The sequence below is a fragment of the Chiroxiphia lanceolata genome, chromosome 9 (assembly GCF_009829145.1).
Source record: "Chiroxiphia lanceolata isolate bChiLan1 chromosome 9, bChiLan1.pri, whole genome shotgun sequence".
NCBI classification, from domain to species: Eukaryota; Metazoa; Chordata; class Aves; order Passeriformes; family Pipridae; genus Chiroxiphia; species Chiroxiphia lanceolata.
This window is the reverse complement of record NC_045645.1, coordinates 10,969,822-10,993,573: the sequence shown is the minus strand read 5'-3', so window position 1 is coordinate 10,993,573 and position 23,752 is coordinate 10,969,822. Positions and strand designations below refer to the sequence as shown.

Sequence of the window (23,752 nt, the reverse complement as noted above, 5' to 3'; positions counted from 1 at the left end):
AATCATGGGATAGAGCTATTCCAAGAGAGGTCCTGAGCAGAAATTCTGTCCTTGCCAGAGTCAAGGCCACAAATGGATCAATTTTGCAACCATGACTTGCCCTCTAATTGGTAAAAGATTAACTGACCCAATGATCAGATTCAGGAAGCGGGACAGGGGGAGAGGAGGACCTTGGAATGTAAACTTTTAGAGGAAGACCACCAGGGCAAGATGTGTCAGAGCCACGTGCTGGTATCCTCAAATCCCAGAGGTATCCTGAGTGTGGCTTGTGCACATGTGTCTGCACTGCGTACGGACTTTGATAACACAGAGTGCTGAAACATTTATAAACAATTCTAAACAAGAGTTCAGCTCTAAACTCAACAGCCTGGACTCATTCTCAACACGGAATTTACTGTTTATTTTAAGGGAAAAACATTCACTCACATTCAACAAGACAAAAAGCCAGTGCAAGGGCAGCAAGCAAGGAAGAAGAAATGCAGTAAAGGAGCTGCTGCCAAGCTGATGCCAGTCCATCCACTGTCCTTCCCTCCACAGCCAGGGAAAGAGATGTCTTAATTGTTCCTGCAAATTATCCCATTGGTAGCTGCAAGTCCCAGGGGACAGAGAGAAGAACGCTGGATCAAACAGCAGCTCTAACTGAGGATGTGAACACAGAACACACAGAACCATCACTGACCACTGTGCTAGGAAAAAAAATACAGCCTATTGATTTTAGTTATTAATTGCAGAGGAATAATATGTAGATAGTCATTCTGCGAAGTGAAATTTTTTTTTGCTAAAGGCTTTTCTTTGTTCTTCAACACTACATTAAGAACAGAGCTGAGAAAGCAGAGCATAGGAAAATTGCATTTCATTTGGAGACAGTTACTAACCAAATATCTACTCCCAGCCCAGCATCCCCCACCCACTTAGAATAAACTACAGCATCTCTGATTTCATGGGACTAGTATTTTTTAGAAATAGCTGATTTGTAATGTCATTACTATGAGGAAAACATAACATGCATCCTTTCAGTTTGGCACAAGCTACAATAAAATTTCCAGCCAGAAGTTAGTAAACAAGATTTTTTTTCTTCTACTATCTCTGGGGAAAAAAAAAATACTAACAGGCTAATTCTGAAGCTGCAAACCCCTGCCCTGCAATTTTTGCACGGCCGTGTTCGAGCTGTGCTCTCACTGCTCTAATGCTGGTTTGCCAAAGCACAGACATCTGTACAGTCATGCTGTAGAAACACCTGCAGCAAAATAATTCCCAAGGGAAGGAGCCTGTACCTGTATTTTCAGCTCATACGCAGGCATCTACCTCCCAGAACTATCCACACACCCTGAATGTGTGTGAACATCCCATTTCTTTAGCCAAAGTCTACAAAACAGCAGAATTGCTGCAAAAAATGCACCTGCAACTACAGAACTATTGCAATAGTAGTGTGCAAGATAATTCTAGAGAACAAAGAAATCTAAGGAAATAAGAGCAAAAGGAGTGAATTTAACTAGCTATTTTGAAAGACCCCTCTCTTTTTCAGTGAAGCTGACATTCAAACTTACCTCACTGACTTTAGCAAGACTTTGTCAGAATTATGTTCCAGCTATCTTCTAAATATTTGTCACAGGATAATGATTCTTTATTTCAACTTTATCTACACTTGATGTATTTAGTTTGGCTGACCACATTCAAAAGTCAAATGTGGCTGCACCCACACAAATCAGCTTTTTGGAAAAAAAAAAAAATCATGTATTTCTTTTATTTTACATTACAGATTTAACACTGGACTCTCTCTCTCACCACACGTGGTCCACGGAAGCAGAAAAATGCTCCTCCTAAGTGGGCCACAGATGTGCCCACTTCACCCAGACTGCCCCATAGGCTACACAGGATTGATCATTGACTGCAGCTGTCCCTGACACAAACTCCACTTCAGGGGTGGCTTTGCCACAGGAACACCCATCTGCAATCACAAACACTTCATGGACACTGACTACTAGGTGTTAGAGGGTGAAATGATTCAGCACTGATCAAACTAAACCGAACGAAAGGCACTGCAAATCAAACAAAAGATCTCAAAAAGCCTATTGTGGCCTTCAAAGTTTATTTTCTTAATTCAAGGCCAAAATGGAATAGAGATGAAGAGCTGTAAGAACAGAATATATCCTGAAGCCTCTTGTCTCTAGCTGAATCTTTATTATGTGTAAGGAGATGAAATGTTAAAGAGAATGCATTATATGGAAAAGAAAGTAAAAAAGAAGCAGATGAGAGTAAATCCTTCCTCAAATAAAAATAAATTGAGCATAACAGAAAAGCATAACAAAAGAGATAAGGACCAGTATCTACTTCTCTTACAGCGGTGTCAGCTCACTCCTCACAGTCAGTGAGACCATCCTTGACTTCAGTTCTAGGAATAGGATGATGGAAATGGAAAAGCACAGTTAGGTCATCACAGAATCACAAAATGCTTTGGGTTGGAGAGGACCTTAAAGCTCATCTTGTTCTATCCCCTGCCATGGGCAGGGACACCTTCCACCAGACCAGGTTGCTGCAAGCCCCATCCAACCTGGCCTTGGTCACTTCAGAGATGGGGCAGCCACAGCCTCTCTGTGCCAGGGCCTCACCACCCTCACAGGGAAGCATTTCCTCCTAATCTCTAATCCAGCCCTGACCTCTGTCAGTTTGAAGCCCTTCCCCTTGTCCTATCACTCCATGCCCTTAACAAAAGTTCCTCTCCACCTTAGTCCTTTCTCCCCTTTCCTCCCTCTTTATTACTACAACCAATTCAGAGTAAATTTTCAAAGTCATATTCTTCAGAAATAATTTTAATTGCTTGGATGAAAATTCTCCAAACAATAGAAATTCAACTCCTTTCTCTGAGAGACACCCTAATGACTCACAACTTGCCAACACTGCTGAATTGACCCATGTCAGAACCTTCCTCACAGTGGTCAGGTTTTTGGATACTGCAGGGAAACTCTGTTTTTGGATACTCCCAGGGGAAAACATGAGACAACAGGATCTTTTAATGTGGCCCTCCAGAGTCAGGTTAGTACCATGGAAAGGGAGAGGGAGGCTTTGATCACAGTATACACACAACTAACTATTGGTGTAACAACAGTCCAAAGGGTCATTTAGCATCAGTTCTTTAAATAACCTACTTCCAAAAGTGCACCTAGTTAATCTCCTAAATCATTAGTCTCACAAATGACTCTTAGCAAACTAATTTAATTTAATTTACAGTCACTTTTGTGTAACTTACCTTGTACTAGCAGGACTGAGGTTTTATATGACTGAATCCACAAACTGTGGAATATGGAGAAGTCAAGGGAAATCTTGAATATTAATTGGTTAGGCAATAAACTCAAAAATAAAAAATTATATTTATGCCAGCCTAAATAAACTTTGAAGCTCGAGAAAACAATTCTGTGAGTACCAGAGAAATGAGGATCCACTGAAAAGAACATATTTCATGGGGACTAATTTTAAGGTTCTCCTAATCAGATGCTGTTCATTGTTACAAATACATGAGGTTTGATTAAAAGAAAGGTATCAGACATTTTTCCAATGACACCAAAGATGACTCTGCTGATTACTTCAATGGATTTATAAATTGTTTTTAATTATTAGTACCAGGTTATTTTACCTTTATTATTTAACTTCTATTTTATTATTTAACTTCAGACTCAAAGCAGTTCTCTTCCCCACTGCACCCTCTCTGCAAAACCTAAATCAATGCAAGCAGCTGTGGAATGTGCACAGCACCAATCCCAGGCAGAGATGTATAGAGGGAAAACAGCACAAAACCATTCAACAGCAGAAACAATAAATTCCTGGGGAGTTCAAAATAAGGTCCAGGGAGTTCAAAGCAAAAGTCAGCAGTGACTCTTCATATATTAAGGTGTTTCTGCTGACCTGGAGCAGAAACTGTGCAAAGTGTCTGGCTGTGGGTTTTGTGCTGCTTTGTTTTCTCTATAAACATCCATGTGTTGTACATGTTGCAGCCATGTCCAGCTTTCTGATCCAGAACTTTCCAGAAAGGTGACACCAACCAAAAGGACAAAGGCCAAAGCAGCTTCTGGATACACCATGGTTTAGCCAGTTTGGATCACGGTCAGTCACGGGAGAATGTGCCCAATCCACTGTTTGCCTTAACTTCCTGGGATACTGTGAGGTATATGACAACATCAGGGAGAAATATTAAGAAAGGAGTAAGGAAGAAAAGGGAAAAAAATATCCCTATGGTCCATGGCATGAAGGTGTTGTCTGGGGAATGATACACTTCACTACCTTATACTCTGCAAGTACTGGAAGTCAAATGAAATTTAAGGAGCTTGTTTCAGAAGAGAAGATACCTGTTCACACAAAGCACAGTGGGAGTCATCATCACAAGACACAGCTGGTGTAAAAAGTGCATGTGGGTTCAGAAAAATTAGCTAAATGTATAGAGCAAAAAACCTACTAATCAGACCAAAAATGAGTCAAACAGATTCCTGGTCTGAGCCAAAGCAATTCTTGCAGCAAGCAGCAGCCCTTGCAGTCAGACAGGTGAAAACAGTTCCAGAAATGCAGGCAGTGTTTGCAGAAAAAATCTGAACCACCTGTATGTATTTGCATGAGTTGGCAGAAAATTCTGGAAGAGCATTTCACAACAAAGCAACAGACTCTGGGATGCTTTGAGAGGGATCTTATTTTCAAGCAGGTCCCAAGACTGTACTGATCACTGGAGCAAGGAATATCTCGGTAGGAAACATTATTTCACATATGAGAGAGAAAACATAAGCAGAGGTGAGGATTTAAGACAAATAAACTACTCAGATCCACAACACCTGAAACATGCTGACAGCATGTTTGGTGACATTCTGAAGTCAGGAAAGCTGGAGAGACCAAAGCCATGATCACATCCCGGCACAGTGTGGGCACACACTATGTAAAACTTTCCCAGGCAGTAAACCAGGTCAAACCAGGTCCAGTGCAGGATGTTCTCAACACCAGTTGTCATAATTAAGTAGAAACATAATGGGAATTCCAGTTTCAACTTTGCAAAGCCCTCAGATATCCTCAGTTGAAAAGGACAAAATAAAACAAAACTAAAATGTTTCTTTCTACCTGCTTATCTTGCAACTCTCCCAAGGGATTTGAAAACTAAACTTCCTTTTTGCCAGTTTGTGCATTATCACCAGCTTAAGAAATAATCTTGTGACCAGAACAGAGTATTTTTTCCTTACGATATGTGAGTTAGAGCAAAATTTTACTCTGCTATGTTTCTGGGAACTGTGCAGTATTAGCAGGAGGGAAATACACTAAATACTAAATACAGAAAATAAAGATACAGCACATAAAAACAGGAAGGACACATTAAGTACCATAAGTAGTTTTCCTGACCATACTTTTAATACCTGTGTCACAGTTTATTATCTATAAAATATTGGTAACAAAGAATCTGAAAAAAATTCATTAATTTATATTTGTAGACCAGTTCAAGACAGTGCACTGAGTAACAAATTATGTGTAAACTCTGTTGTAGCTCTCATTTGGAGAACCTGACATTCAAAATTATTGTCACATTTTTCTTCCTTGGCAAAAAGTGAGGACACTTGCACTACATGAGGCTGAATTTGAGCTGCCAGAGGCCAACACGACCCTTTGCTGACAGCCCCAATGTCATGTAATCCACAGATCCATTACTGTGACCAGCACTGAAAACAAACCTTTCCTTTTCAGACAGTTCCTTTCACCCCCCTACTTTGCAACAAGTACAGAAGCAGTAAGAACACTCCATCCTGTACCTCTCCAAAGTTCAAAAGCTGAGCACTCCATGCCCAAATCTCAGCTGATTACAGCTGACCCCATGGTAGCTGTTGCTGTTCTTCTCCCCAGCTCAGGTGCTGCTGTAGATGTTGTTGAGGTGCCTGAGCTAAGCAGGACAAGCATAAGCAGTTTAGTGGTGAGTCATTCCCAGCCCACTCAGGAACTGTCTCGTGAGCAGCTCAGCAAAGCACATACTGAGGGGAAAAAAACCTCTCTTAAGGATAATAATCTCCTTATCTGTTATGTCAGGAGCTGAAAAGGGACACATGAACAAGCCCTGTTCGGTAACACCTTCTGCCAGGCAATCCCTGCTCCTGGCTGGCACGTAGGATCAGGTGAGTGCTGTGTCCTACCCATTGGCTCATGGAGGGAACAGGCCCTGCAATGCTCTCCCCTTTAAACCACAGCAATTGTGGCAGAGGGCTTACACAGCACACACTTACAGCCCTGGTGGGCACATTTGGACACCTCATAATCTGGGTTTCCTGATCAGTCAGGTACTGATATTCCAGACCTTGCAATATAAAAATGTTTTAAACTTAATGGATCAGTTTAAGGTTTTTACAGCTTACATTTTATTATTTATAAAATGACTGATGTATGATACTCATTGCTCAAGAAGGGAAGAACTAGTAGATGGATACTGGTTTTTCATTGTCAACTTTCACTGTGGTCTATTATCATTAATCTGTCAGTACCTGCTTCTACCAGTTAATTCCTTTGACTCTCCCCAGTGTGCACCTTGTTCTGATATGATATCTCATGTTTGCAAGGACAGGAGACTTGGACTACTTGAAACTGGCAGCAAGTACTTTTGGACTTTGTTAAAGTGACCGTGAGAATCACTGAGGCCAAACGTAAAAGCCAGGCTGGAGGAGGTTATAAAAAATTCAAGTGGCAAGTGTCTCTCCTTTTATCTGACAGTTGTTCTTAAGAGGCCATATGTCATCTGTGACACACAGAATTTAAACACAGGAGACAGAGGTAGAGCTCCACATTACAAACAGGGCATCTTCCCTCTACAGATGGTTTATTTGCTACTGATGGGACAGAAATAAACAGAATCTTTAACTGAAGAGTTCCTCTGCCAGCAGCCAAAGCCATCACATCCCCTCTCTACTGGATGCAGTGCCTCTGGGACTCCAGCCCACAAGTAGCACCTACACCCCTGTAAGCATGCCCAGATGCAAGAGCTGGAACAGGAAATACACCTCCATAACTAAATCCCAGGATACTTCAAGGACTCATTCATTACCTGCACCTAAATTTCTATGTATAGCTAATCTTACAGAAGAAAGGCATATGAAATGTCCTCTCAGGAAACATGCCATTTCAATTAAATCAAACATCTTTCTATGTAACTGAGAGGAAAAAAGAACAAGTTAAGCCTGGCCTTACTTTGCACACCTTGGAGTTCACCACCAAGGCTGAAGACTTTTTAGAAATCTCATTCTCAGGAATTAACAAAAAGCATTAATCACTAGTAAAAATGCCCCACAATGTTAACTGTACTCACCTCCTTTATCCACAGCAGTTTAGGTGGTTGCATTTCCACAGACATTGCTCCCCCTACGTAGTTCAAAACTCTATGTTGTGTTGCATTGATGAGCTCGACTTGACTCACTGCACGATGATCCATCCACATAATAACATTCCTATGGTTCTGTCCTGGGGAGAACAAAAGGAAAAAAAGAGATTATTTTAGGTCTGGTTTAACCCCACCTCAATACTGTGAGTTACCCTGAGCTGCTTCACACTTTCACTTCTACATCGAAAACTCAAATTCTCTTTGAGCTAATAATCCACACTAAGTATCTAAAAATAACATTTCAGCCCTCTGAGCCAACTTTAAGACATGCTGAGCACTGAGAATGCTGACAAACCAATCAGGCTTGGGAGCATCCAAGAACTTTGAAACACCATGCTCTCATAGACCGTATTTCAATCAAAGAACCCAAACTTCTTGACAAAGTTCACATAATTAGTTAAAAATATAAAGAAGCATTTTGGTGACCAAGGACTAAAAATGCGACAAAATCTGAACAACTCTGCTGTAAATTGAAATGAACTCAGCTAGTCAGCTAGCTAGACAGCTACAGAGATTCTCTTTCCTCTTCTGTGCTTATGGGCTGAACTACCCTAATTTCTTTCAGAAGTACAGTTTCAGGGGGAATAATCTGAAACTGCCTGAAACCCCACCACTGCATGACTTTTAGCAGCATGAGAATATTCAGTGAATTCTTGTCTTCTTGTTTAACACCATCACTCACAAGTTCCATGGGGATATCAGAACATAAAAAATAAGAACTGAATTTGACTCACTAGACCAGAATAGCCCCAGACATCATTAGGCATCGAACAGATTGTAAGGTACTCTGAAATTGAAAAATAAATAATCCTATCTAAATTTAGAGAAGGATGTTTTGGGGGCAAAGCTGGTTTTTTGAGGAGGATAAGAGGAGATGACAAATATATCTGAGAATAGGAAGAGAACATACACAGAATTGTGAGTAGGTCTGTAACTACTGATTTTGCACACACCTAATCTTAAATGGGATTCATTGAAAAATAAAGTGCAACAAAGACTTTGAGTCTTCTGAATCATCAACTCTAATAAAACCCACCAGATTTTTAGAAGAAGGTCACAGTCAGTTTCTGAAGTTTAGCACTGTCCTAGACAAAGACAGAGCACCAGTATAATAAAATACACAACTGAACCTCTTGCCTGCAGCTTCATGACAGAGCAAGCAGTTGGACTACACTAACACCAACATTTTTAGTATTCCTTTAGCCAGTGTGGATGGGCATTTATACAGACTATAAAAGCCATGATCAGCAAAGTCTGAAGGAGGAGAAAACATGCAGAAAAGAAAAACGAGCCTAGATTTCCCTAAGAAGCAATTTCTTTGAGCCAAGATGAATTAATTTGATCTTGGGATGCCAAATACTTAGCCAAACAGCAATTCTCATCCCAAAATTAATTTTGCAGTAAAATTAAAACAGTTAAACTGGAAAAAAAATCCTCTTGCAAAAAAGGTTTTGTGTCATCTCCATCTCCAAGATGGAGATGGAGCACGTGGATGAAATGGAAAGTTCACTCCCACCAGTGGTAGCACACACAGAGTAACACCATTTTTTGTGTGCAGTCCTACCTTCACAGTTGACTGCCAAAGGCTGGAACTGTTTATCCAGAACAACAAGAGAACATGTAGCATCAAAACCAATCCCTCGAATCTGGGCAGCATCCACTCCACAGACAACCTTCTGAAAATACACAAAACACACATGAATACAAATGTATCAATTCATATGCAAGTCCCACTGAACTAATGAGTACAGAAAGTGAGTTACAAGTTAAAAATGCAAGCTCAAACTGTGAAATTCTTTATATTCTGTATTCTTTAACACTTCTAATGAAAAATACATAAATTACAAAAAACTCTTTGGTTCTCAAAACTGAATTCAGAGGTCCTTAATAGCTTTTAATTTTACTAGCCGCGGTCCTGGATAAAGCAGGAAGCACAAAAATATCAGAAAATGAAGGTAGCAGAAAACCAGCAACCATTTATTTTCTGTTTTTGAAAGCTTAGAGTTGAGCTGCATGTGAAACACGGACACAGGATTAGGGCCAAGTGTTTCCATCAGTTACTTCACTCAGTTCCCACCTGTGGAAGCAATAAATACTCTAGAATTGCTTTGGTTATATTGAGCCACAGCTTTTTGCCTTGCAATACTGAAGGGTCCCAAAAATAAAACCGGTCAAAACCTGTAGCAGTGATAACACCTCTGCAATGCACACCTTTTCTCTCTCACCAAGAGTTTGGACATCATACTTTTCTGGAAGATTTTCAAAAAAAAACCAAAAAAACACTGCCCCAAAATGCCTGAACTTCATGGCTTCCAGCAGCACTGGAAAAAAAACACAACACCCACGTGGATTAAGTGCCAAAGGAGGTTGCAAGACACCTAAAATGAACAAGAGTAATAAATTGCCACTTCTCAGCAACAATAAAAATATCATTATTTTAATTAGTACTATAAGGAAAGACTTTCACTAGACTTGCTACAGTGCCAGTCTCTTACTGGCTCTGGAAAGCCATAGTTTCAGAGACTGTTTTATTGCTCACACATCAGAGACTGCATTTAAAGGGGTCCAGAGCAAGAACAAAGCAACTCACAAAAAGAAAAATCAAATAAAGAGTAAGACTTGCTTGTCTTTAACAATAAGTTGTTCTTCCCTATCACTCCTGTCACTCCCTTCTTTCCCTTCCTTCCCCCTCATCTCCTCCTCTCCATCTCAGGGCATTTCTACAGAGCCAAGCTCATTAATGTTTGAAAAGGTTGATCAATAACAAGACAATGGGTGAACTGTCCATCTGCAAATTACCAAGCCTGTCATAAATATTTCAAAAGCCAACCCTAGAACATGGAGCAGGCCTGGGCTTTGCTAAGGAAGATGAAATGGCCTCTGTGTGCACTGCCAAGCAAGGTCACAGATTTACCTTTACCGCCAGCAGGTACAGGCAGAGCCCTGGATCAGTGGGCACAAATTTTCCCCCTACAGTAAGGTTTATTTCAATCTGGGTTTATGTTTGATGTTATCCACAAACATTTATCATTTATTTTGGTCTTACAATACTGGATCCTTTTATAATGAGGATCACAGGTGTTATGTTGGGGACCATCTACAAACCAAATAACAATTTCTATACAATAAATGCTCCTTTGTGACTCCAGTGCAGTATGAGCACATCTTCAAATATATGCACTGCCAGGCTCTAAGCAACCTTGACTCCTCAAAGAACTGTCTCATGGGTAGAACAAACACCAGCAAAACAAACCCCACAGACGTGAGACCTGAAGGCAGTGGGTAAGTCCTCCCCCTGCCAAAACAGCACAAAGAAGGGCCTTTCATTCTATTTGCAATTGTAGCAGAAGTTTTTTTCACTCTGGCCTTCAGCTCCTCACCAATAAAACAAACACTGTGAGGCTCCATCATCCTCAAGGTGACTTTAATGTACAAGGACAGTTACAAGTTACACAGCACAAACTGACCTGAAGGACTGCAAGACCTCAAACATTCAAAACTTGAAGAACCACTTGCAACACAAATCCTTCATTTTCTTTGCCTTTGCCCACCTTTGTGACTGAGCAGCAGGCAGCCCAGATGTCTGCAGAGGATTGCTCATAGTGGTCTGGCTGGGGCTCCCAAATTTGGATGGGCTGCTCCGCGTGTGCCACCACTGTCCCACAGCCATCGACCAAAGCTGCTCGAACACTCGCTGAGCCAACATCAATCCCAACATAGTACCTGACTGCAGTCTCCTTACTGTGCATTCTTAATAAACCTGTGGAAGGGAAAAAAAAGGATTAAAAGCAGATAAAACAACTGATGATGGAAAACTGTACTGAACAGGGCAGGAGAGAAGCAGTACAGGCACTTCACAGGATAACTCATTTTTGCAGCAAGTCTTCACTTGGCAATTTTTAATTACTTAGAGTTTTCAAGTCTTTCACTAGTTGTACCACTTTTCTTCAAATGTTTGCACATAAGCTGCATGGCACAGAAGCTCCTGAAAAGCAAACTGTAACTGTGCATGTAAAATATGCAGGCAGTGATAAAATTCCTGCACTCATACAATGAAAATGTGCTGTTGTCACAGAGTATCACATCTACATAAGGGGAGAAAGAGGCAGAGAGGAAGGGAAGCAAAGGCTGTGCTGGTGCTTTACACACAAGGGAAATTTCAACCCAGAGGCTCCTGGGTTTTTTTGGCAGATGGGGATGCTGGTGATGCCCGGAAAGCTGAATTCCCCTCTGGACAAGACAGCCAGAACCACCACAGGTCATTCACTGTCTCAAAGCAAACAAATTCCACTCCTGAACCAGTGAAAGGGGGGCTGGGCTGGGCTCCACTGAGCCCTGACCTGGAAGGGAACGAGGATCACAAGAGTTGCTGCCTCCCATCAAACCAACCAGCTCCTGAGTGACATTTTACTGCTGAATGGGACAGTGAGTCAGGCTGGAGCTCTGCAGATTCTGGAAACAGTTTCCTCTTCCAAAAAAAACTAGTGTGATGCTGATAATTAAAGTAAACACGTGACAATCAGGTACATGGTAACCAAGGAAAAAGAAAGAAATAAAAAGTTAGGTTTTTAAGAGCTCTCCACCATCAATCCACTCAACTTTAAAGCCTCAGAATATAATTTGCTGAAAAAGTGTTATGAGAGCATCCGAGGAAATCTCTGCCTACTCTCTGACAACCTACAAGAACAAAGTGAGGTTAAGTTAATTGATTTAATTATTCACAATGAGTTGCATATTTCACTATATTAACTGTTTCACATTTAATATAGTGACAAATTCACTGTTCTAAATTTCTCACAGTTTGTTCTTAATTAAGAGTTAACATTTACATTTTAACCAAGCTGGGAGAATGCTAAGTAAGAGCTGGTACAAGTATTTGAAACATCAGACAAGTACCAAGTTTAGTGCCTGTGCGAATCTGTTACGTCTCTGAACCACGTGAAACTCAGCTGACACACAGCTTCTGACTTCCAGGAAGCGAATGGATCGATTACCACTTGACGAACACATGGTATTTACAGAGCATCAAAATGGCTCTACTTAAAAACAGCCCCCCTCCCCCAAATAAATGACCTGGATTACTTCTGGATGTGGACTAAGGGGTGGTTAGAGGGAGAGGCATAGGCAAAGAGGGAAAGATTGGAAAGAAATGCTTAGTAGAATATGATTATTCACATTTCAAATTAATCCTTTTTTCTCTATTTTAATCATAATTTTGAGTACGGGTCAGGAACTATCCTTGGCTGTCAGTCTGAACATAGCACTGGCCCAATACAGGTGGCTGTTCACATCCATGGCTGGCTTGTAACCACTGCTGCTGATGGACATCACAAATCTATAATCACTGAGGCTAAGAGGTTGCAGGTAAAATAAAGAAGGGAAAAAAAGGAGCCCTTTATCTCAGAAAACTCCAAACATGATTCTGGGTAATAATTAAGCAGTGTAACAGCTGGGCAAAGTTTCATTTGCCCTGAAAAAGGCAGAAGATAACACCTTGGCAGAAGAAACCTACTGAGGCTTCCCCTCATCCCAGCCTTTAAACAGCTCATGGGAATGTGGTCGATCTGCGGAGATCTGTTATCACACAATGATTTTGTCCTGCTTCAACCTGGCACTTCATGCTTAGACCCCACTGCTGGGTCCAGGGACCATTTTTTGTTCTCTACTTGGACAGCACAAGGGAGTTCTATCCATCACTAAAACTCCTGAGCAGCCCGGCACAGACCAAAGCAGTTTGAGCTGCATTCTGCACGCACCATGGCAGGGGCACCAGAGGAAGCTGTACAGATCATCAGCTTCTGACAGTGTCAGAAACTTGGAAAAACTCAAAACTACGGAGTATATTGTGGCTCCTCTCTGTGAGCACTGGCTCTGCCCAGCAGCTGAGGTGCCACACATTAATCTCGTTAAGCGAGGTCATGTGTTCCAGCGATGAGCAAGCAGCTAAAAATGGTGTGCCATGAGTTAACACTAAGGAATATTGGCAAGAAAGCTCCTTTATTTTCTTGGCCCTGGCTCTGTGACCTGGTCAGACTAACAAAAGCCGATGTCTCTGCCACAGAGGGGACGTGGGTGACTAACGCTGCATCTGTCTCCTGGGGGGACACGCACTCAGCATCTCCCTCTCAGCCCTCGGCTGGAAAAGCAGTTTCAAGACGTTCTTTTCAAAAGATGGTGTTTGTTCACTTTTTAATTTTGCACTCCATCTCCTCAGAGCTGCAAAGGCTGGCTGCAGGTGCTGCTAGGTACTTGGGAGAAGCTTTACTACAAAGACATTGCATAAGACTGTTCCTGATACTATCTCACGAATTTCCCTGGTTTTCCCCTATTTCGGCACTGCCTTTAGCTGCTGACTCAGAAAAAATTGAGAATAAACCACAAGCTGCAAAACAGATTATTATTTTTTTTAAACACAGGCAAATCTTTCTTCCTTGCTTTTCACAAAATACAAATAGCAAAAGGAGTATTTTACATCCTGTCTCCTGTTCACACACACAATATTACTCTAAATTTCTCTCCCTTGTAAGGCAGCCTTGATTTTAGCTCATTAATGTGTTTTTGCTACTTAGAGAACAAGCTTAACAGATGTTAGAGAATTAAGCTCACAGTACCTCCTACTCAGCACTTAAAATTATGGCTTTGCATTGGATTCTTCCCACAAACATTTGAAACCTGGAACCCAATCTGCCCATGTAATGTTTACTTTCCTTTTTTTTCCTTACTAAGCAGCCAGGATGTGCACGTGTGAGTGACTGGGCAGGAAGCAGAGTTTGTTTACGTGCTCCAGCAGCCCCTATCAGCCTATGCACATCCAGGAGTTTATTGCTGTAAATCAGTGCACACAGAAACCAGTTAAGTGACAGAGTCCAAAACCAAGAACCACAAACCTATTTTAACCGGTCTTTCTCTGAGTAAAGCTCGCCTAGATTCACAAAGCAATACTCCATGTCTCATGGAAAAGAAGGTAAAAGTAAATATTAATCTTTTTTTCAAGCACCGAGTTACTGAGGCTGTTTGAAGTAAATAGGATCTGCAATCGGATCTGATCTGCTTGCAAAAACATCATTTGATGCCAAGGGTTTTTCTGGAATACCAATGGCTTGGTATGCCACCTACTTATCAAGCACATCCACGGAAAGCACTGTCATCTCCAGGTCATAAATGTCACCAATTATGGACTCTGCCCAAAGGTATTTCTTGAGAATCAGCAGTCAGGCTAGTGGAAAATCTTTAGCCAAAGTACTTTAAGAAGAATTTTAAAGAGGAATGTTGCCATTCTGTTTTGCTTCCAGAAGATTCCTTTGGTACATGAGGAAGCTCCAAATTAGAAATCAAGAATCTCTTTAATGTAGTTCAGAGGTAGCAGAAGGTCCCAGGTTCAAATTTCTTGATTTGAAATATGGACACCAACATTCATTGCCACGTGCAAAGAAAACTTTGTTATGCAAAGAAAACTTTGGTTTGGGTTTTGTATCTATTGGACTCTCAACATACAGTTTCTGCAGGCAATGCAGGAGGAAAACAGCAACCCAGAAGAATGACTGAAATAAAATGTCCTAAAAGACCAGACAGGTCCATTCTTCACGTGCAATATTCCCAACATGACACCAGAATATCCAATGCAGGATGATGCATGTTTATGTACGTCCAAGTGGTGAAAGCAGTGGAGATAGAACCTTTTATCCCCTTGAAGTATCTAGCTCAGAAAGCCAAGAGCAAGTTTGCAGCCAAGAAAAAAGGCCTCCAGCACTTTAACAGAGCCTTGTCTGTCCACTGCAGAATTAGGGCCTCGTATTTACAATTTATTAATTGAATTTGCAAACAGAAGGTAAGGGACAGAGAAAAAAAATAAAATTAAAAGCCATGTTCAGCTTGACTGTGTTAATCCATGACTGTAACTGCTAAGGCAGGACAAGAAGCCAAAATTCCCTCCAAGCACTAAACCAGCAATGGCCTCTTTCTCTGCAAATCACAGCAGGGACAGAATGGCTTTTCAAACAAGCATTTATGATCAAAAGGCTACAGCATATGATAAATATTTATATGGCCCATTAAATAATAGTCTGTATAAATATTATTCAAAATGTGCATGCTGGAAACCACAGACTTCCCAGTTTATCCTTATATAAACGTGTTAGTTTTCCCACATAGGTAATGAAAAAAAAAAAAAGGAGGGGTAAAACTCGGTTGCAAAAATATTTCTTTAAAAAAAAAAAAGAAAATCTTTAACACTATTTACTTTAATTTAAAAGGAATGACTAAGTAATCAGAAGACTGTTTCATTACAACTAGCAAGCTCTGTCCTACTTCATTTCATGGTTATCAAGTTGCCAGGACGTACCTTTCTCACATGAACACAGGTTGAAGCTCAGCTCAAGTTTTTAGCAGCAGCAAGTCTAGATTTGGTGGTATCACGTCCTTAAATCCAAGCAATTAGGAAGGACGGGCACGTCTGTTTTAAACTTTGATCTTTGGAACGCTGCAGGCTGCCCAGCCTCGGTGATCATGGATAAACAGTATGTTTTTAGTAGTGCAGCTGTGCTTTTCTATGGATTACCACGAAAAAGGTTAACAGGCTCAAATTAGGTTTCCTAATCTTTGTGTGAAAAGATCTAAATATGTTAAATAAAAGCTGCTTTTCGATTGTAGAAATTGAAAGAATCATTTTTGACATTATACTGGAAATTCAGCACTTTGTTGGCTTTCTAGAGTTACAGTAAACCCACACACAGGGCAGTGGTGGAGTGGCCATCTCTTCTTGAAAACTCCCTTTCCTCTTCCAGGTTCTGTAATTCCTGTTTGAATTTGAAAAGAGAAAGAAGGCACATGTCTGTGTGGGAGAGTAGGAGCAGATGGGGAATTCTAAGGCTGTGTTGAAGGGCAGTACTAATATAGAAAATACCCTTCAATGCCCAAGGGACTGTGCTATAACTATCAACAAGCATTTATTTTTCAGCTACCAGACAGCAAACAAAACAAAAACAAGGAACAAAAGCACACCTCGTATCTCACCTTTTCCCTTCCCAAAACAGAAACACATAGGTGCAGGATCTCTGTCTTCAGAATGTGAGGACAATGTTAACAACAACAAAACTGGAATAAATAAAAACAGAGCTGGAGAGAGTGTGCTTCTTCACTAAAACCAAACACCTCTAGATTCTTTTATCCATTCTCTGGTATATTCTGTGGAGCTTACTCACAACTTACAACAAGGAAAACTAGTTTCAAATAGCAGAAGAGACTTAATTTTAGTAGTAGGATCCAGCCCCATCTCCCAGTGCCATAATACCTAGATTGTTCCACCGAAACCTTCCTAACAGTCCCTCTAACATTGTAATGTAGCCTCAGTAAATCCCACCACAGGCAGGACTGAAAATATTCTACTGTTTTCTAGTACCTCCTTTTCTCCCTATAAATAATTCACTATGCACTAATCCTCTGTAATGTCTCTCCATATCTTTTTTCCCCCCTCACCCTCAGTGTCCAAGACAAAGCCATTACTTCACCAATGCCTTCTGCCCTTTAATTCTACCTCTTGCATTTTAAATACTTTCAGGCCAAACTACTTCCACCTGGTCTGATATAAAGCAAGATGTATCCCAGTTTATCCTGGTGTAACTAATCGGCAAAGAAAGGAATATAACTATGTGAATTATTCTAAGAAACTAGATCAAAAATTTATTTCTTTTCAGCTTCTACTGTCTACACAGATATCTCTCTCAGGAACAGCACAAAGACATCAGCATGGCCAGTGTCAATAAATATCAAGATCTTAAAACAACAGAGCTGTTTCTTTCTATATTCTGCTCTGGAAGAGATTTGTACTGAACAGAAGAATCCTGCTCTCCTTCCAGTTCCTGTCTTCAGCTCACACAGGCAGACGCAGCCCATGATCAAATAAGAGCAATGGCATTCTGGCCCCTGATTAAAGAGCAAAGCAGGGCTGTGCTGGGTCAGATGAAAGGTCCAATTAGCCCAGGATCCTGCCCCAGACAGCAGCAGCCATAAGAAAAGCATATGTGTGCCCTTTTCATCCAGCAGTCCTTCCCCAGGACACCTTCTTCCTCCTGCTATCTATAGCAGAGGCACTTCCTGAGCCAGAAATTTTATCTTTAGGATTAGCAGACCTTGAAGACTTTTTCCTCTCCAAATTTGTTTGTGCTCTTTCTGAGTCCAGGGAAACTTTTGTAACTGCAAACTACTGTGGTAATGGATTATAAAGTTCTGTGTAAACAATGCAAGAAAAAGCCCTTTGGTTTGCTCTGAGTGTGCCACCTGCTAGTTTTGTTTGATGTGTCTGAGTTCCTGAGCTAGAGGAGACATTAAGCAATTGCTCTGTATTTACCTTCTCCATGCAGTCACGACTCCATGGCATTCTGAATCATCCCCAGAGGGCTCACTGCAGCTCTCCACAGACCACGGGTGATGAGCTGAATTCGCAATCTCAACATGGTCAGATAAGTCAAAAAGCATTTTTCTGCTCTCTGGCTGTTCATGGATGTGGCAGTAACAAGTACCATAACACAGTGCAGTAGTAAGCTCTAATAAGCAGCCAGAAATGATCCCAAAACCACTTCGGAGTAGAGATATAGCTCAAAAACAACGTGTTGGTGTCAACTGAGAGGTGCTGCTCTGGAGCATGGAGGTGGCTATGGAAGGCCAGGGATTTCCAGCTTCAGGCAGTTCCCAAAACACTGGCCCCCAGGAGCTCCTCACAACTATATGCTTGGAGAAAGCTTAGGGCTCACCTTGGCTTTCCTTGAGAGGAAGATCCAGGTCCCCCCCTGGCAGCAGGCACAAGGATCATGCCCAGCACACCCCGTGTCCTCCCCAGCCTGTAACTCTGCCACACAGAGGAAACACGCTCAGCTCTCTCTGCTCCAGTGCTCACCCAGCCCTGGGAACAGCAGGAAACAGCTGCAGAGAGGAGCTCTCAGGAAAAAGGAAGACTGAGCAAAGGGCCACGGGAAGACACAAAAACAGATGAGAAGACACAGGCTACTGGGGAAACCCAAGGGCTCCAATTTCTCAGGAGCTCTCCCAGCCCTGCTGGGACTGAGCCATCACTCCAAAAGCGGGGTCTGATCCTGCATCCATTAGTGCCAAATTCCCAGCCACATGAGGAGCTCAGGATTAAACTCCTGATGCTCGTGAACATCACAGGTGCTCTCACAGGTTGGCAGCATTTTGAACCTTTGCCATAACCTACAACTTGTCAAGCAGAGGAAATGTTGATCAGTTTATGTCAAGACATAATTCTCACACAGGAAAACCTACAGAATAAGGGGGGTATATAGAGCACCCTTTCCTCTCCACATCCTAGAAAGGGCAATGGATACAATCCACGCACACCAAGCTCTTTAGATCCATTCCCTGACGTGACGCTGCTCCCCCAGAGGCTGTGCTAATGATCTGGCAGCCAGACACGTCCCAAATGACACTGCAGGATGCCTGGAGCTCTGAAAGAAGACACTATCTTGTTTACATTGACTGAGGGGGAAAAATGCCATCTGATTATTACATAAATTCTGGCTGTAGCAGCTTCATGACTAGTTGAAAGGAGGTAACAGGCTCCAAAATGACTGATGGATCCAAGTGTTTGGATCCACCAGCTTATTAATCTAATGCTGAGGAAGATCTTTCTTATCCCTATGTCTCTATCACTTTAACCTACCCCATGATGGACAAAAAGAACAATCTCTGTTCTTTCCCTGTAAAATTGAGACAGATTCCTGTACTGTGACGTTTGTATTTTTTTTTCATTCTCTTTTATGCTGTAACAGAAATGGAGAAACAAATAAAAAACTCCAAACAATCAACAAAACATGCCAGAAAAAAAGAAGCCTAAAATAAACACAGCTCCCGCACAATAATGTTAATTTGCAAAGTATCTGTTTAAGTTATAACATGTAACATGGGAATAGATACAATTCAAAAGGCACAACTACAGTTCATGTAACAGCTTTAAAACTGCATTCCTGGAGCAAACCAGCCTCGGACCATGAGCTTCTGTGCAGGATTACATGGAAATCTGGGCAAATACAGCCATTATACTACTGTAGATACTGAATTAGCCAACTTCTGTTAATGCTGATATTCTAACTTTAATCCCATCTTTAGATTCCAGTGCTACATCATGGTTGAATCTGGCGCTAGCCCTGTGATTACGTACCAGCAGATCAGTATAAAAATAATTTGTTCTGAGTTCACAGTTTTATGAAATGACAAAACATCAAAATTAGCATTCTGGCTGAAATCCACTGCATTTCCCATCAAGGCTTACACTTTTAAGCAACATCTGAACCAACTGCCTATAATTACTCCTGGCAGATACTGGAGCACTTAGGCCAGCAGGAGATGCAACAGTGAAATAAATTTTTAAAGACATGCTGCAAACCACTTCTTTCAGGATGCTCAGCCCAGAAGCAAACATGTGTCTATAAGCCGAATCCACAGTTTATTACACAGTATTTGTTCACTCTTGCATAGCAAAAGCCTGGGAAGAGTGAAAGCCCCAAGTAATTCATCAGTTTAAAATTAAACATTTATTTGGGCTGCAATTCCAAAATCACTAGCCCTGAAGTTCCTGTCACAACTACTTAAGAGGAATTGAGGTTGCATATTAGCTTAGGTTAAAAGAAACACTAATTCTGCAGAAAAATCTGTTGTTTAAACAGACCATACATGTTAACTTGTCTACATCCCCTTCTTTTCTACAGGGACAGAAGAATCACACCTGTCTCTCTGAAGCAGTGAGTTCTCCCCACATACACAGCTGGGGAGTTTGGTTGGTTGGTTTGGTTTTACCAGTGCAAAATCTGCCTTCTTAATGAGCCCACCAGTTTCTTAACTCCAAACTTTTACAAAGCCAAGCCTGAAAGGATATCAGGCCTACACCACTCTGTAAATTCCCTTCAACGACTTTCCCAAAACAGCTCAGAAGTCCAGAGCTGGAAAGCTCCCTTGCCTCAAACAGCTGAAGGTCACAAATTCTCAGACTTTATGAACAGTCTGACTACTTTCCCTTTCACACATGGAAATGCAGAGGGGAAGCTGAAGGCAGCTCAAGACACCTTTCAAATGAAGCTCATTTCCACCAAGGCTGTGCCACTTCTGTTGATTTTGCACATCAGGCTGTTCCAGTAGCAGGTACAAGGGAAAAATGTCGAGTCACTAGAAAAGCCCAAGATACAAAACAGGAACACAAGGGAGAACCGTTCTGATCCCCTCCTGTAAATCTACAAGTTCTTAGGAAACAGAACAACCTCTAACAGAATCAAAGGAATGTTTGAAAGAAGGATGACTTATGGAAAGAGAGAAAACAGGGTTATTAAGTAGTAGAAGAAACAAAATGGATAAGAGTCCTTATTTGGGAAGAGAATTTTTTCAAAAGAATTAACATTTTAAAATGGTAATTTAGCTGAGAAACACAGAATGGAGTAACAGAAGTGGCTAAGAATACACATAAAATCTTCCCAGCATAGAACTACTTTGTTTAGTCTCTTCTGGCACTATAAATTTATTTCTTCCATGATTCTTATAGCTGGGAACAACTGTCCCTGCAAGCACCCAATTCCCCCCGTATTCCTCTTTCCTCCTCCTATCCCAGACACACATCCAAGGGAAAAAAAAGTGACTTTTTTTTACTATATGCTCGTACACATTCCTGAAGGAAAGGGGACCATTAACATTACAGACCCTTTATATGTCAATGTTTTTGTACTACATTTAAGTACATTTAGAAAAAAGTTAATTCGAGCTAATTAGGCAAATAGTCTTCCAAGATGAGGGAATATATGAGGATTAAAAAAGACAAGACCACCTTCACAGCAATGTGGTTGCTTATTACTTTCTAAAAACCTCAGAGATGACTGATCCAGCTCCTCTCCTTCCCTGGAATTTGTTTCCTAAGTGTTCTCCAGACAAGAGACACTGGTGCTAAATTTATTAAACTTCCTAACAAATCCCAGGCTCCTCAGCAGAGAAAGAATCTGCAAGGTCAGTGCAGAGCCCATCACCAGAGAGGAACACAGATGTGACGGGACGCTCTGGAACCAAGCACGAGCAAATTCCAGCAGGTTACTGGGATGGGCTCCCTGCCAACCCATGAGCTGTACGGGAAGGCAGGAACAAATGCCATGGGAAGGAGACAAGGCTGTAAAGGTGCAAGAAAGCAGAGCTGCATGAGGATGGAACAGGCAGCGGTGGAAACGGGACACCAGAGATACCAGACTGGAAACTGCATTTATGGAAATCTCACGGGGATCTGGAGGATTAGGCCAATGTATGAGTGACGTGCACAGCCCACCTGCCCACCAGGTCATCCCAGCGCTGCCATCTGAGGGAAGGCGGCAGGGAAATGGTGATCCAGCACCTCAGGAGGAGGCACTGGGACCATCTGTGTGCCCAGCCCAGCCCAGGGAAGCCTCAAATGTCTCCCCGGCAGTGGGGGCTGTGAAGGGCAGCCCCATTCCCACTAAATGTAGGAGTTATACAGTTATACATGTAAATCCTATGATGCCCCACGAGCTCCACGAAAACCAGGCTGCGAGGTGATTTGGAGCGATTAAATCGCTCAGCCCCCGCACGGCCGGGGCGCCGTGGGGCCCGAGGCTGCGTGAGCGGCTCCCTGGGGAAGGAGGCGGGGCTGGTGATTAAACAACAACACGAACGCGAGACCTCAGTTTAGCAGCTGGATCCGAGCCCTCGAGGAGGGGGATGGATTTAGAGAAGGGACAAAGTCAGCGACAAGGACAAGGACAGGGCAGGGACGGGACCCGCCGCCGCGCTGAGGCAGCGCGCGCTCCCCTCACGGCCGCGCTGAGGGGCCGGGGGCCGCCGTGCCCTGGCGAGCGCCGTCACTTACTTGTCCACCCTGACACTACCCGGGCCGAGCACACCCCGAGCAGGGACGTTCCCTGAAACCCGCCGCTGCCGGGAAACCCGCTGGGCTCCCCCTTCCCGGGCCGGCCGCGCCTGCGCCGGGAAGAGAAGGGAAGGGAAGGGGAGGGAAGGAGAGGCGGGAGCGGCCTCGCAGGGTTCCTCCGGTGCTGAGGGGCATCGGCTCAGAAGGGAGGGAATCGCCTTTATCCTGTGTTTAAAAGCAAATAAAGCACAAAGAAGGGGTGGGGTTGTCTTGGTTTGCTAAAGGGGTTGGTATATCGTATTTCTCAGCCCCGTTGCCCTCATAAAGCACTGCAAAATACAGGCGGTCAGAGAAGCGTTGGAGCGGTGCAAGAAGCCACGTGGTGAGCCCCGGGAAAGAGATACACAATACAGAAAAATAAATAAACATACAAGAGTAAATATAATAATAAATATATGTAAATATGGGAGAGTATATATAAATATATATAATATTAAATAAGCAGGAGGGAATGTCAGGGCTAAGGACATCCACCACCCTCTGATCCATAAATATGTAATTGCTTCTTAAATAAATAAAACAGGGCTGTGAGCCGTGAGTGTGATGTTCTGCACGGAGTTACTCTGAGTTTTACCTGAAAGGCTGGGAAACTGCTGATATGAGGAATAAACCCTGAGTTTAGTTAAGGTTTGCTTAAAATGGAGGGAGGACGGGGCATTGGGATCTGCTCCAAATGCATCCTTGGGAAACAGAGATCACAGAATCAATTAGTCTAACCCATGGCACAGCTGTGGCTGCACACTGCAGATCCCACCACATCCCTCCATGACCTTCCACAACCCATGAAGGGAGGAGCAGATGGCAGCCCTCACATTCCCATCATGTCCAAACACTTCTGGCCCCAGGAAGCCACCAGGGATTTTTCCCGTTATCCCCCAAATATTCTACAGCAGGAAATCTTGCAGCAAAAAAGCTGTCTTGCAACATTTCCAGAGTATTCCCACTTCAGCCCAGGCAGAAATGCTGCAGGAACAACCTTGCTCAGGGAAGGATGAGTGTTGTCTCGTGGTCAGAGCACAGGGTTCGTGGTCAGGAACTGTGGGTTCTCATTCCAGCTTTACCACTGAATCATTTTGAGAGCCTCGCTAGTCACTTTGTACTACAACCAGTTAGTAATTTTCCGTTGGAATGATTTTCTGATGGAAAACACTGCTACAAAACTGAAATCTGGGTGAAAATCCGTTTTTCCATTGGGAATACCTTGCATGGAGGTGGGGCAGGGAAGGACATTTGACCAAATGGAGGTTTTCTTGCATTAATTCAAATGTTTCGCTTTGAATAGATAGATTTAAAAAAAAAAAAATCTCTCTATTGACTGTAATTCCAAATCAGCTTGTGGCACAGTGAGAGTGTGTGCTCTCATGCTCTGCTTTGCTCCAAGACAGGTCTGCACTTTTGTAATAGGATTCAAATGTCTCTTTTCTGAGACACATCTATCCCGA

The 23,752-nt window shown here is 42.3% G+C and overlaps 1 protein-coding gene across 12 annotated transcripts in view; it reads right to left on the bottom strand.

The window, feature by feature from the left end:
• The window catches only part of FGGY (FGGY carbohydrate kinase domain containing), a 149,832-nt gene extending 127,460 nt beyond the window's left edge, over nt 1-22,372 (bottom strand). For 10 of the 12 annotated variants that reach the window (XR_004358612.1, XM_032696830.1, XM_032696826.1 and 7 more), the window contains exons 1-4: nt 15,726-15,852; nt 10,936-11,144; nt 8,949-9,060; nt 7,313-7,464 (exon numbers count right to left, since the gene is read on the bottom strand). Coding sequence is in view for 11 of the 12 variants with exons in the window: in XM_032696830.1 (XP_032552721.1) it covers nt 7,313-7,464; nt 8,949-9,060; nt 10,936-11,133 (462 nt within the window). In the remaining variant the exon portion in view is untranslated. Of the gene's footprint in view, nt 1-7,312; nt 7,465-8,948; nt 9,061-10,935; nt 11,145-15,725; nt 15,856-22,250 lie in introns of those variants that run through there. The other 2 variants (XM_032696825.1, XM_032696827.1) reach the window with 2 other exon arrangements.
• Nucleotides 22,373-23,752: the final 1,380 nt, after the last annotated feature.